The sequence below is a fragment of the Haliaeetus albicilla genome, chromosome 8 (genome assembly GCF_947461875.1).
Source record: "Haliaeetus albicilla chromosome 8, bHalAlb1.1, whole genome shotgun sequence".
Classification (NCBI taxonomy): Eukaryota; Metazoa; Chordata; class Aves; order Accipitriformes; family Accipitridae; genus Haliaeetus; species Haliaeetus albicilla.
Window position 1 is genome coordinate 37,665,122 of NC_091490.1, and position 13,048 is coordinate 37,678,169.

The 13,048-nt window shown below is 46.8% G+C and overlaps 1 protein-coding gene and 1 long non-coding RNA gene across 4 annotated transcripts in view; both read left to right on the top strand.

Moving 5' to 3' along the window:
• Positions 1 to 8,013, top strand: part of MTA1 (metastasis associated 1) — an 86,924-nt gene extending 78,911 nt beyond the window's left edge. For all 3 annotated transcript variants that reach the window (XM_069789901.1, XM_069789902.1, XM_069789900.1), the window contains 2 exons: positions 1,691 to 1,842; positions 6,326 to 8,013. In XM_069789901.1, coding sequence (XP_069646002.1) covers positions 1,691 to 1,842; positions 6,326 to 6,464 — 291 coding nt within the window. In that variant the 3' untranslated portion in view covers positions 6,465 to 8,013. The remainder of the gene's footprint in view (positions 1 to 1,690; positions 1,843 to 6,325) is intronic.
• Positions 8,014 to 10,465: 2,452 nt separating this feature from the next.
• Positions 10,466 to 13,048, top strand: LOC138686309 (uncharacterized). The gene is made up of 2 exons (XR_011325645.1): positions 10,466 to 10,519; positions 11,177 to 13,048. It is a non-coding gene; the product is annotated as an uncharacterized lncRNA (long non-coding RNA).

The window sequence follows — 13,048 nt, forward strand, 5'->3', positions numbered from 1 at the left end:
ACCATTTGAAACAGATTGCTCTGTGCAGGTAGAGAAAAGGCAACCTGGAAGCACAGGGGTGCCCCTTCTAGGTATTTCCAAGAACTTTCTCCAGAGTTGTTCTGTGTATGTAGCACGTGCGGAGAAAATATCATTTGCAACACTAATGAAAGGATTTTCTTGGAGAAATCTGGAGGGGGTAAAAAGAAAAAAACAACAACAGAAAAGCTTTTTATTTGAAAACTTTTCCTTAATAAATCTCTAATATAAAAGCAATTCTTGAAGTATTTCAGTGGTCTGCTGTGGTGCCGAAGTTGTCTTGTATAACATGGAGCTGGGCAACTAAGAAATTAAACTGTTACTGCAACTTTAAAGAGCTTAGGCTTTTTAAAGGTGGGGTTTTGTTTGTTTAGCTCTAAAGCCCTAATTTTCTACAGGAAGTAGATCTTGCTAGCACAGTTGATTAAGGCTGGTCAAAAAAAAAAATCTATCATTTTTTTCTTTTCTCAGATAAAAATGAGATAGACATAGGGTTTTGTTGGGTTTTTTTCCTTGGTTGACAGACTGAAGCCTTCCCTTTCTAAGGCAAAGTTTTAAAATTTGGTTGAGCTTTTGCCATAACCTGACACTGAAGGACTTGAATACCTCATGTCCCCACCTTTCCTTTTGAGGTGGATCTCCCAGGCCAGACATCCCTCATGTACATGCTCTGTTTCCCATTTCGTGGGCAGAAGGGAAAGCCTTGGTGCATCTGGGGAGATGGTCTGACCTCGGATGATGGCCTGTGAAATACCAGAATTAAATTTCTACTGGGGTGTTTTCTGACCAGCTTTTATTTATGCATATCAAATTTTCTGGGGCCTTATTTTGCATCTTTCCCGACTGTCCAGTGTTACTGATTTCAGTGGGATTTCTCAATGTGCTAATCAGCAGGAAGAGGGGCAGCAGAACTGGACTTCAAATGATCAAGGACAGCTGCATTTGAGAAGCTTAATACTTTGCTCCCTTTCATCTGCACCTCTTTTAATAACAGCTCGTGTTTTTCCAGTTGAGTGGAAGGGGGCTACTGTGGGTCTGGAAAATGATACCTGTGTTGATTCGCAAAGCGAATGTGTTATATATGGGAAATCTGTGGTGTTAAATGCTAAAAGGATTTTATGATGAGAGCTGCTAAGCTTTGTAGTAGTAGATTTGTTTTCAACAACATATTTAATTATATACTATCCTCATTAAATATTAACCTCCCTAGAACAAAATGGATATGGGTAAGTTTGGTACACCAGAATAACTGTAAATTCTGATTTTTATATTTGACTTGCTGCATAGCTAGATTTCCTTCCTTGAAATCAATAGAGTTGCTCTAGATTTATGGTAGTATCTGAAATCTAAGTCTTACGCTCAATCTTTCGAACTTCATGTCATCTTTCAGACACAAGCAACAGATTATTGGTAATGCCTTCCATTTATTATTTGTCCTGTCGCTGGAATATTGCTGTCCTATTGTGTATTGAAGGTGCCTAACTTCTACTGCTTGTGGGCAATTGCTTTTATGTGAATTCTGTATTCAGTCATGGGCAAGAGGGGAAATAGTTACCGTAATCTCTCAACAATGGATATGAAAACTTTAATTTGCTTTTCCTTTGAGTGCTTATCATGTGCTACTGCAGGTTTGTTGCAGTCCATAATTGTATTTTTTTATGTATCACGTTAGGGACCAAGCCGAAATTTGCTGCTCAATGGGAAATCATACCCAACAAAAGTCCGATTAATTCGTGGTGGATCCATGCCTCCAGTGAAAAGGAGGAGGATGAACTGGATTGATGCACCAGATGATGTTTTTTACATGGCCACTGAAGAAACCAGGTAGGAAGCTTGGTCTTTCAGAGGATTTAAGGGGAGGTCTTTTGGTTTGTGTTCCTTGTGGGTGCTGCAGCTGATTTTGTGGTTAGACAGGGGTCTCTTCAGCAGATCTGTTGCTCAGACTGAATGCAGAGACCACTGCCTGTGTGTGCGGAGGTGGTAAAGGCTGTGATATACCTGATCACGTCTGGTGTGCCTAATCATGCACTTGCATTCCAGAGAAAGTAGATTCTTCTTCCAGAGCAGTTCCTGTAAGAGATGGGCAATAAGGGGAGGAAGAGTGAGGTGGGAAGTTCACCTGGTTCAGACCTATAAATGCCTTTGGAGGTCCTACCACAGTGTCTCAGTAACAGGATTAGGGCCTTCTGGCGCATGGGTGCTGAGGAATAGAGCCTGCTATACGTAGAGCTCTGTATGCCCTCTTGCATATTACCTCTCAGAACTGAAACCTACAAATGATGCAGGGTTTTTGGGGGCTGAGTTGCCTCATTTCTTTGGTGGTTGATATTTGCCACCAGTAGTGGAGAGATTTAGCCCTGCAGTGTCCATCTTCCTCCTCTGGTGGTACTGCTTCTGCTAGTCCTTCTTGTTACTCTGCCCACAGGATAAAATTAGAAGAAACCTTCCTTGCATGACTTTCACTTTAAGCTCTGTTTACAGGCTGCTGACAGAGCAGCAGAAGCTGTGTGGCCTGATCCCTAAAGCAAAGCTTTTGTGTGCGTTTTCCCAGTACTGTGTTATTCCTAGGAAGGGAGGACTGCTCCTGGGTGTGGTGAGAAAGGTGGAGACGTAGGCGTGTGTGTTTTCCTCCCAAGAACTTGATGCCTCTCTCCTGGGTGACCTCGAAGAAGGTCAGAGCAAAGCTGCAGCCCTGCCTTTCAGCCCTCTCTGCAAGCAGAGGTGCTCTTTGGCTTTTGTCTGTGCCCGAAGCCTGGAGTTATCAACGCTTTCATTATCAGTGCCCCAACAGGCAGAGAAGCACTTACCTTTCCCTCCAGTACCTAGCAGAGATAGACATGGGAATTACTGGATGTCTGAGCCCTCAAAGGTGACCAAGGAGCTCGGGATTTTTGAGTACTTCGTCTCTTCTGGTACTACTAAATTTGGTGCTACTCTGAGTATTCATTTGTTCAGCATGAAGTGCATAGAGTCCTGACATCCCCAACCTCCTCCTTAGCCTGCAAAGCATTTCAAGTGACTATTCTGTGGGCCTAGTGTCAAAGACTGGCTTCATAGACAAGCTGAGGCTGGTAACATTCAAGTTACTAACCACTGATCTATTGGATCATCAGATTTCAGTGCAGGAAGCCCCCTCATTAGAACTCAGAAGAAACATGAAATTAATTTCCTTGTCAGACTTGTTCCTATGGACACCTTTAATGCAACTGTGCATTTCACACCAGCTCATATCTTTACCTTGTCTTTCCCTTCTTTTCTGTTTCTGGGAGATGCTGTGAAAGTGAGCAGTGGAATCCCATATATAATTGCAACTAAAGTGAGAGAAGTATTTAATTCTCAGGGGAAGCAGTTTCCTTATTCCTGTTGTCATCTTGCTCTGGTAAAGAGGTTCCAGGATCCCGTTACAGACCTGCAGCTCTGGCAAATTCACACGCCATTGTGGATGCAGGGTACACAGTCTCTAATTCAGTCCTTATATACTCGAGGCTTATTTCATAATCCTGCATCTACAAAACACTTCTTGACATCTTTACCGTCCAACCCATAAGAAATACTGCAGGTCTGGGGTAGTAATGTCTCAGTACTACTACAAGGTCCTGCCCTTTGATGTGTACAGAACAGTGAGAATATTCATCAAGTGTGATGTTGGTCGTGAGAACAATTTACTGTAAAGGCACAGAATCGTCTGCTCACACAGAACCACTGACAGAGGCAGGAAAGATCAGTCCCACAGCAACCAGCACATCTCTAACACAGAAATCGTAGCACAGTGATAGACATCAGCTCAGTAAGACCTTATCTCTTCCATTTAAAAGAAAAAAAAAAAAAAGAAAGAACGGGCTTCTTTGTCTGACAGCCTTGCTGCTTAGCTGACTGATGAGTGCTGAAAGGAGATGTTTGGCAGCCTGTTGAAAAGCAGGGAAGCCTGAGCGATGTAGCATTGTAAGCGGCACGGGTTTTCTGTCAGGCATTTCACCTCTAACTTTTTCCTGAACCATCTGCTGCATTCCAGTGTCAAGAATGTAAGACTTGTTTGTGAGCTCTGAAACAATTTGAGCTTTGTGTTGGCTCCATAGCAATCAATCTAGCAGCCATATCTGCATATCATCCTCCAGCTGAGGGTCAGGCTGTGTTTTCAGTCACAGAAAGTAGGTTTTCCTAAAGTTTTACACTCCTCCTCCTCCCCTTTTTGTGTAGCACTGTTGAGAATGGTGCTAGAAAACTGGATAGCTTTGAGAGAGGAGTTTGAAAAGTTGGTCGATTGAAAGGAATAAGTTTTTGAATTCAAGCCTCACAGTAAGGAATTTGGCATTTATAATTTATGCAAGCGGAGGCAGTGGGTGACCTGATCAGAATCTAGAACTGCTACGAGACGTGTTTCTGATGGCGGTGTGTCTAATTGAGCACATGCGGATACTGTAAGAAGCCATGCTGGCTAAAAGATCAACTTCAGCTAAATGAGTCTTGGAAAAATCATCACATCAAGATTTTATTTTTTTCTCCCCACCACCACTTTTCCACCTTGTTCTCTCCTCTCCCCACCCTGTGGCCTTTCAACTTTAGAAGGCACTGGAGAAATGGGGACACTGAGCAAACAAAAGACTTGTCTCTGTGTAAGTGCTGTGTAGCAGACTTGTTCTGCTCAGTTGGCAGAAAAAGCAAGGAAGAGATGACCAAATCTGACCAGAGCTGATTCAAAATCTTCAGCTGAAGTTGTTGATTTGTCAGTGCTGGTGGTGGTAAGGGTAAATATTTGGGGGGAACGTATTTTGACCCGTTTCTTCAGCAACCAGCACATCTCAAATACAGAAATAGCACAGTGATAGACATCAGCTCAGATAGACTGTATCTCTTCCATTTAAAAAAACAAAACAAAACAGTAAAACCCCAACACATCCAAAAAAAGGGTTTCTTGACCCCAGCAATGTTGACTAACCAGAAATGTAAAAGTACCTTTGGGGTTATAGATGGTTGAGTTGTGGACTATAAAGCTATGTGGCTGCCCTTCCTCTAGTGCAGTATCACGTCTGTCACAGTAAGTAAAAAAATTGTTAAGGTAGAAGCCTATAAGGCTAGGCAGTGCTTCCTTATCAGACCCTCCTTGTTGCCCCAGTTCAGCCTGAACTGAAGGCTGTGTATAGTGGGTACTGGGGGACTACTCTTGTGAATATTTATCGCTTTCCTTTCTAATCTGTAAATGCCTTTAACCACCGCAACGTCCTCTGGAAATGAATGCCTCACTTGAATTATGTAGTACATTTTTCATTGTTGCTGTTTTGGGGGGTTGGGGGGGGTTGCGGGTTTTTTTTGTTACTGGTTTGGTTTGGTTTTTTTGTTCTGGCTTTTTTTTTTTTTTTTTTTTTTTTTGGATACTTCCTTTAGCTCTAAGCCTGGTATTGACAAAAAGAAACAAGTAATCATTCTGTATTGTCTCTTTCAACCTTACTTTGCTAATTTTAAAATATCGGTGTGTCCCCTCTCTTCTCTCTCTTTTACTTTCTCTTCATATGGAAAACTGCTTCATGTGTCTGATAAGACTTGTTACTAGTCTTGTAACATATAGGGAAACTCTTAACAAATATAAGATGTGAATATTACTCATTTCTGGGTTGGGCACTCACAGTGTAGGAGAAATAAGAGGGGGAGACACCCTGTTAGTGTTCCCTGTGGGGGGAAAAGGCTCCAGTATTGGTTCACTGGTTGGTGGCCGTCATGGAGCTCCCCTGCAGCAGCTCAGCCTTTAGGTGTAGCTCCATGGGAGACCAAATGTTGCTGGCTCGTGCTGTGACGGGTTTCTTTTGAAGAGGCAGCTGTGTGCACCTGCTTGAGGCTGGGGAATGTCAGAGAGCTCCGTGAGAGATGGATTAGCAGAGGAAGTGACCAACCAAGTAGAGGCTTGGTTGTAACTTGGCTTTGTAAATTCCCACAAAGCTGCCTGCAGCATGTCCAACTGATGTGTCTGTGTGCATCAAAATAAATTAGTGATATGGAAACTGGCTGTCATAACTATTTCATGTGTTATATGTACAGCAGTAGACCCTGTTTCTACGAGGCTGGACCAGAATGCCTTCTGCTCTGCAGGGGAAGGATTCTGGAGCAGAGAATGCAATTTCCTCTTCATTGGTGGGTTTATAAATCAGAAAACAAAAGTTCCCTGGGGAAGACATTGCTGAAATAAATAGCATCAGCGCATCTCGTTAGCTAGCAGCCTCTGCATGTGCAGGCCTGGTTTCACTTAGAGAAATCGAGAAACCTACCTTAGTGTCCAGCCTCTGTAATTGGTTCCTTTCTTCCTTACTGTCTGCAGGAAAATCCGCAAGCTGCTTTCCTCCTCTGAAGCCAAGCGAGCCGCCAGACGCCCTTACAAGCCTATTATCCTCCGGCCCATCCAGGCAGTGCAGCTACGCCAGCCCATGAACGATGAACCCATAATCATTGAGGATTAACACACGCTGAGCAGCTCTCCAGATGATGGTGGATCTGCCTGAAAGAATCTCTCCTCCAATATATACTTGAGTTTCTATGGCTACAGCATTGAACTAACTGTTGAAGAGAGGGAACTTTTGAGGAACTGTTTTGCATCTTTTAAACCCTTAAAAGGAACTCAGCTCTGCTCTGAGCCTCTGACCACAGACTGCTCTCTCTCTCGCGCGCGCTCTCTCCTTCTCTCTCCTTTCTTTTTTTTTCTTTTTTCTTTCTTTTTTTTTTTTTTTTTTAATTTTTGGTAGCCTCTTTTCCCCTTTGCTTCTACCCCTTTTGTAGACAGGGGGAGGGAAAGTAAGTTTAACTTATTAAGAGAATGTGGACTAGTACTTTTTAGCTTTGTTTCCTCTTCTGATGTACGAAGAGCTAGAACCCTTCATTTTGTGACTGAGCTCTCGTTGCAAAGCCATTTTTACGAGGCTGTGTTGTAAGATTTTTCTTTTTTTTTTTTTTTTTTATTTTGTGGACGGTGCCATTTTTTATTTCATTTATATGATTTCTTTTGTAGATAAATTTCCAACCTTTAACTGATATTTGGAAATAGGAGCTGAAAGTCAGCCCCAGGTTCAGCCAGTTTTCTTTGGTCCTGTCCCTTATGTTTTTTGGATCATTTTGCACGGCCAGTTGTGCTCATGCACAAGACAGAAACAACTCAGGCTGAGAAAGGAGTGAGCTAAGAACTGAAGAACCTTGCAGAACATTACACTAACGTTGTGTGCAGTGGAGGCCAGGCTACCAAAATTAGGTGTCCTTACTCTAGTCAGTCCCTGGGAGATGTGGCCTGTGGCATTTCTCCCAGTAACCAGCAGTTTGTGTGCTGCCTTCTCTCTGACATCTGGAATCCTACGAGCTGTTATACCACCAAGACCCAGCAGTAGGCCCAGCAGTCCAGCAAGTGTAATGAATTGCTTTGCTCTGGCTCCAAGAGTCAAGTACACCAATGCCCAGGGACATTTTGCTTAGAACTCTGAACCTGTTTGTGCATCAGTGTTTTCGGACACATCTCTCCCAGGATGAGACCTGGTTTCTCTTTAATTGCGTTACTGTATGTTTCCCATTTTGAAGGGAATTTAAATTACAGCTGGGTTTTCATTTGAACACATTGTGTCTGAAATTAAGTGTTTTTTTTCCCCCCTTGACATTTCTTGTGTTTGAGGTTTCTTGCATCTCTTGAACTTCTTATGTATTTGCAAGTCTGTATAATTTCTTTTTCATATGTCTTCTCATTGCAGTGCATTTGCTGAATGCCCTGCTCTGTTTTGAAAGGATGTAAACTATCATTTGCAACTTGTGCTGATCTGTACATGTACCTGCCTCAAGCAGACACAGCATGTAATAACCCCCAAGTCATTCCATATGTGTCAGCGGTGAGATGAGCCAAAGTTGTATTTGGGTTATCACAGTCCAACCGTGATTCTGTGCAACTCTGCTAACCCACCAGGTTAGACGGAAAGGAATCCCCACAAAATGAAAACAATTCAGTTAACTTTACTTAATAAACCTGGAAAGTGAGCTTTTGTGAAACATCTGCTTTTTGTCTCTTCTGAAATAGCTGCCAAGACCCTTGCTCAGGGTGCCATCTGGCTGGTGCGTACGCCTCTGCGCTCCTTCCTTCACATCCCAGAGTTGCGTTCTGCTCTCAAGTGTTTGCATAATTGCGGCACGTCCTTGTGCTGCCAGTGCCGGTACGTTGTGCAGGGCAAGTGTCATTCATAGTTTGATTTCCTCTCGTACGCAGTTTAAACATTTCTAGCACTTCAGACTGCGACTCCCTCCCTCCTCCTTTTAAATGTGGCAGCAGATGCAACGCTGGAGCTTTGAATGAGCCTTTTGTCTGGGGCGGCTCATGCATCTTGCTGATCAGGGGCATGACTCTGGCATGTGGCAGAGTGAAATCCCTGGGGGTTAGCAACTGAACCCACTGACATTTAAGTACTGCTTCCTTTCTACATTTGCTCCTTACTGGGATAAGCAAAGCGGGCTCAATGTTTGGTCTCATTTGCTGCTTGGGAGTGCTAAGATTTACTCTGTGGCTGTGAGTAGCTGTGCAACTTAGCAGATGTTGTAAGTGTATCCTGTACTGCTGCTCATGTTTTCCTATCCATAACTTAAAAGCGGGAGGGGACAGCCATTCCTGAAGGACATGCTACGGAAGAATGGCACCAAACTTACTAGAAAGGCGGCCTCCAGGCTGTGTGCAACGGTGCAGGGCTGCAGCAAAGACCATTGGCAGTTTCACTTTGCCTCCATCAACCTGTAGGATTAACCTGTGTACATAAGAAATATTGCCGACTGCAGGAAGGTTTTGTAACACTCAGTTTTTCTGTGTGAGGGAAAGGTCTTGTAGGGATTCCTTCCTGTTGTAAAATGAAATCTGAAGGGATCACTTTGAAAAATCTGTCCCCGAATTGTCTTCAGCCCCTCTGCGGTGGGATTCAGAGCCGATGCCTCAGTCGTAGCAGAGGGCCGTACTCTGCCTCGGTGTTGGGGGAGCTCTGAAATCCCTGCGTGCTGGGGCAACGCACGTTGGTTATCAGCGGATGAACTATTGATGAGACTTGAGAGAAGCTGTTGAGGCTGCACCAAGAGCTCAGAGTAACCACTTGGGGGTGCCAGCTCTGCAGTTTCCAGCAACTTAAAAGCTTTCTTGGAGCAGCTCCAGAGATAACTCTGGGAACGAGTCCAGGCAAGTAGAGAGAATATCCTGTGCTGCCCTGACTTTGAAGGATCCCTCCCGTGTCCTTTAATATGGATGCTGGTTTTTGGCATGCGGTAGCAGACGTCACTCCCTTGTGTTTCACTGGCTTATGTTTGTACCGGCTTGGGAGGAGGGGCTAGAAGACACCTTTAGCAACCAAAGAAAAATTCTGGCTCTTGGGAAGTGTGGAGTGAATGCTAGGTCCCGCCACTGACCTACCCGAGGCCAAGCTGTCACTCTCTTAAGCCGGCTGCTGTCACTAAGCCTCTCCTGTACCAACCTCTCTTCTGAATTCACATTCATACGCTGATGTGCTGTTGCTGCAGGAATTGCCTTTGATTATTCACCCTCCTGCTCTAGAGCCTTGTAAAAATAAAAAAAGGTTCATACAGCTGGGGCAGTGTCCCTTCCACCCCCTGCTTCCACTTCCTAAAGAGCCCTTGAGATTGTAGGGGACAAATTCTGACAGGAGTTGCGGTGAGAGATGCTGGGCCAGCATTTGGGCATGTTAGTTCAGTGGTGCAGAGCCTGGCGTTTGGAAGTGCTCGCCCTCCCGGAGCAGGTTATTTCTACCATGTGTGTCTCCAGTCCGTAGTAAGTTTTGCCACGCACATTTGGATTCTTTGCCTTAGTTGTGTGTCCCTGTTATCCCCGTCCTTCACTTGTTCCTCTGCCTTGCATATGTGGGAGCAGACATGTCACAAGCTCAGCTCCGATCCCTTGGAGAAGGCTGTGCTTCATGCTCACGTGGATGGAGCCCGCTGGCCTCCAGACTCGCTACGATCCTTATGATTTTACAGGCTTAAAAGTAGCAGGGAGCTGGTCAGAAAAGTCTTTTTAAAACAAAACAAAAATCCAAACATTCCTACAATACTTTTATGACAAAATGTTTTTGTTATAGGTTTGGGGTTCTTTTAGTGAACTTTGGAATTTGGGGTTTTTTTATTTTGCATTTTACCAGCTTGTCAGTAGCAGCTCCCAGTGATCTCTCCTTTTGATGCTGTAACATGAAAGCAGCGCATTGTCTGTAACAGCACTGTTGAAATAGTGTGAAAAAAAGCAAAGCGTGACCAAAACTAACAATTCCGAACCTGGCATTCCTGCTGTGGGAGGTGGGCTGTAACCGGGACACTACTGGAGAGTTGTAAAGCAAAATACATGCTGAAATTTCCTTTGAAATGGAAATTCAGAGCCTGTGCCAGCTCTGCTGTGGGCTCTGGCTCTCGGTGCAAGTGTTACACAAGCCAGACCTTGGGAAGCCTGAGAGTCTCTTTCGGATAGTCGGTTTGTGTCATGGTGCAGCTGCTTTCCACCGCTGAGGTAGGACTGTGGAGGAGGAGGGGGCAGTTAACCTGCTCAAATGATGGTGTGGGCACATGATGGCGGGCAGAGTAGTGGTATGGGAGGTGTGAAAGCCTGGGGGATTTCTGGGAAGACCAAGAATAAAATCTTCTAGCAGATTTTGGCTGGGAGGAGGAGGAGGAAGGGTTTTGATACAGTTCTAGAAACTGGACCCTTCATCTCTTCTGTTTTTCTTAATCCATGAAGGGGGCACAGGCTTAAAAAGACCTTTAACTTAAAATAAGCATTGGCAGCCGTGTTAGAGGGAGAAAGGAGAGATCACTGCAGAAAGGCAAGCCCTGGCCTGACAGTCCTTTCTAGCTGGCAAGCGTTTGGCTGGCTGGTTTTTTTTCTTGTAAAAGTGCTTTTTAGTCAATACTTTTCTAGGAGAGCCTGCAAGAGCCAACAGTGATGGGATCTGCCGTGATCCCCATCTTCAGGATGCGAACATGTCTTGAGCGTCTGTGGTCTTTACTGCCCTCCCTGAGGGAGAGGCTGGGGTGCTCCATGTCCCTGTGTCCCTGCTGCCCTCCCTCCCCTTCCTGGGGACTGAACAGAAGGGTTTTGCCCTTCCTCAGCCAGCTTTGAAACCCGGTGAAAGCCTCGGCCTCTGATGATCACGTTTCATCCTTGCAGGCTCTCGGGAGGGGGAAAGCTGTTGCAAGAAAAGGCACACGGTAAATTCAGACGGACTGTGGGGCTGGGGGCTCGTCCCCATCTCCTCTTCAGCCTGGAAGAAAGTCAGGCAAGGTCAGGGCTGAAGCACACTTGATTCCTGCCCTGGGTTTTGAGAGTTCATTCACCGCATTCCTGGAACGAGCGTGCATAACATAAATTCAGCATCTTTCGGCAGACAGCTTCCTCCCCTCCCACCTGCAAGGGGACTCTCCACCTGGATCCAGTGCTCCACAGGATGCTGGCAGCATCACAGCGAGCAGATTTACAGATCCTTGCTGGAGGGTTTCAGCCAAGTCGCGCTCGTTCAGAGATTTTCCATCTGAGCAGGAGCGAGTTTGTTCCCTGCTGCCTGCGTCTTGGCTGCCCCCGTGCAGGACATATGAGAGGGGAGCGTGCAGACGTGGAGCCGAGCCGGGTATGTTTGCACGCTCACTTCCCTGCGTCGTGGTAAGATGCCTGTAATATCTGGTGGGGACCGGGGACAAATGCATCCTAATGGGTGGGTCTTCCCCCTTGTGCTGCCGAAGAAGATGGTGCCGTGGGGAGGTCGCAGCACCCACGAGGCGCTGTGTCCAGCCCTGTCCCTGCCCCAGGAGCTCACGGAGAGCTGTGTCCTGGAGGTGGTGTGCACGTGGGGCACAGGCAATGAAAACTGGGCAGCCGCTGTGCACACTTGTCCTGCCGCCGTGCCGGCCCCTGAAACTGTTGCACCATGGCCGGCCGGACCTCTGGCCACAGGGTGTTGGAGAGGGGCCACGGGACGGGGAGAGCTTAATGACAAACCACCCCGTGCTGCTTCGCACAGCCAGGAGCTGAACTTTGCCACCAATGCCCGGCTCTGAGCACAGCCTGTCCCCTGGGACACCCTTTCCTTTCCCTGGAAAAGTCGGGACAGAGCTGCCAGTGCCAGCTGTCCCTGTGCCTGGCCACCCTCCGCACAGCCTCCCCGCTAAAACTGGGGCTGGATCCGGGTCCGCCGGGGCTTTGAGAGCCATGCTCGGGTCTCTCCAGCTGGTTTGCTGCCTTTTTTTGGTTAAAGCACTGCTCTTCAGGTGCTTGCATCCCACCTCACGGAGGCGTCACGCCTGCTCGATGGAGGTTCATGTTGCTCTACACCGAGTATCTGCATCCTTGGCATCCACGTGCTGCCTACTGGGATGCTCACTGGCCCTGGGTGGGCTGGCAGCTACAGCCCCTTGGGAAGGGGACGCAGGGACAATGGGGACATCCTTTCCCGCTCGCAAGGACAAATGAGATGTCTGTAAACCTGTTTATTGCAGGCATGATAATGCTATCTGCCCTGCCTGATAACGGCAGGGACTCGGATGCCTTTTAAAGGAGAGAAGCGACAAGTGGATGGTTGGAGCTCCAGATAGCGGGTGCCGGGGCCAGGCGGTGACGTGCCAAGCCCTGGCCAGTGGCATGTGCTGCCTGACGAGACCCAGCTCCTGCCAGCCCCTCGGCATGCTCTTGCTCCCGTCCTACATCTTCCCATCTCTTGCTAATCCTTTCTAAGCCCCTGGGCTCTGCTTTCCGAGCCGTGTACTTACCCCACAGCCACCCTTCGGCGGTAAGGCTGGGCACCCAGCATGTATGGGCTGTGTCCCCCGTGCACGTGGCTGCCTCCCCCTCCCAGCTCGCCCTGGGCTCCTTGGGTTGGGGAGCAGGTTTGCCCCGCTGCAGGCAGGGTGCTGCCCTGCTCGCCCTTCCATGCAGCCAAGCCTCAGGACACAGGATGGCCAGATCCAGGCTGGCGGGTGCTGCACATCCAGGAGGACCGTGCAGAAAAAAATAAAACAAAAAATAAAGGTTTTGCCTGGTTTTGTGAAA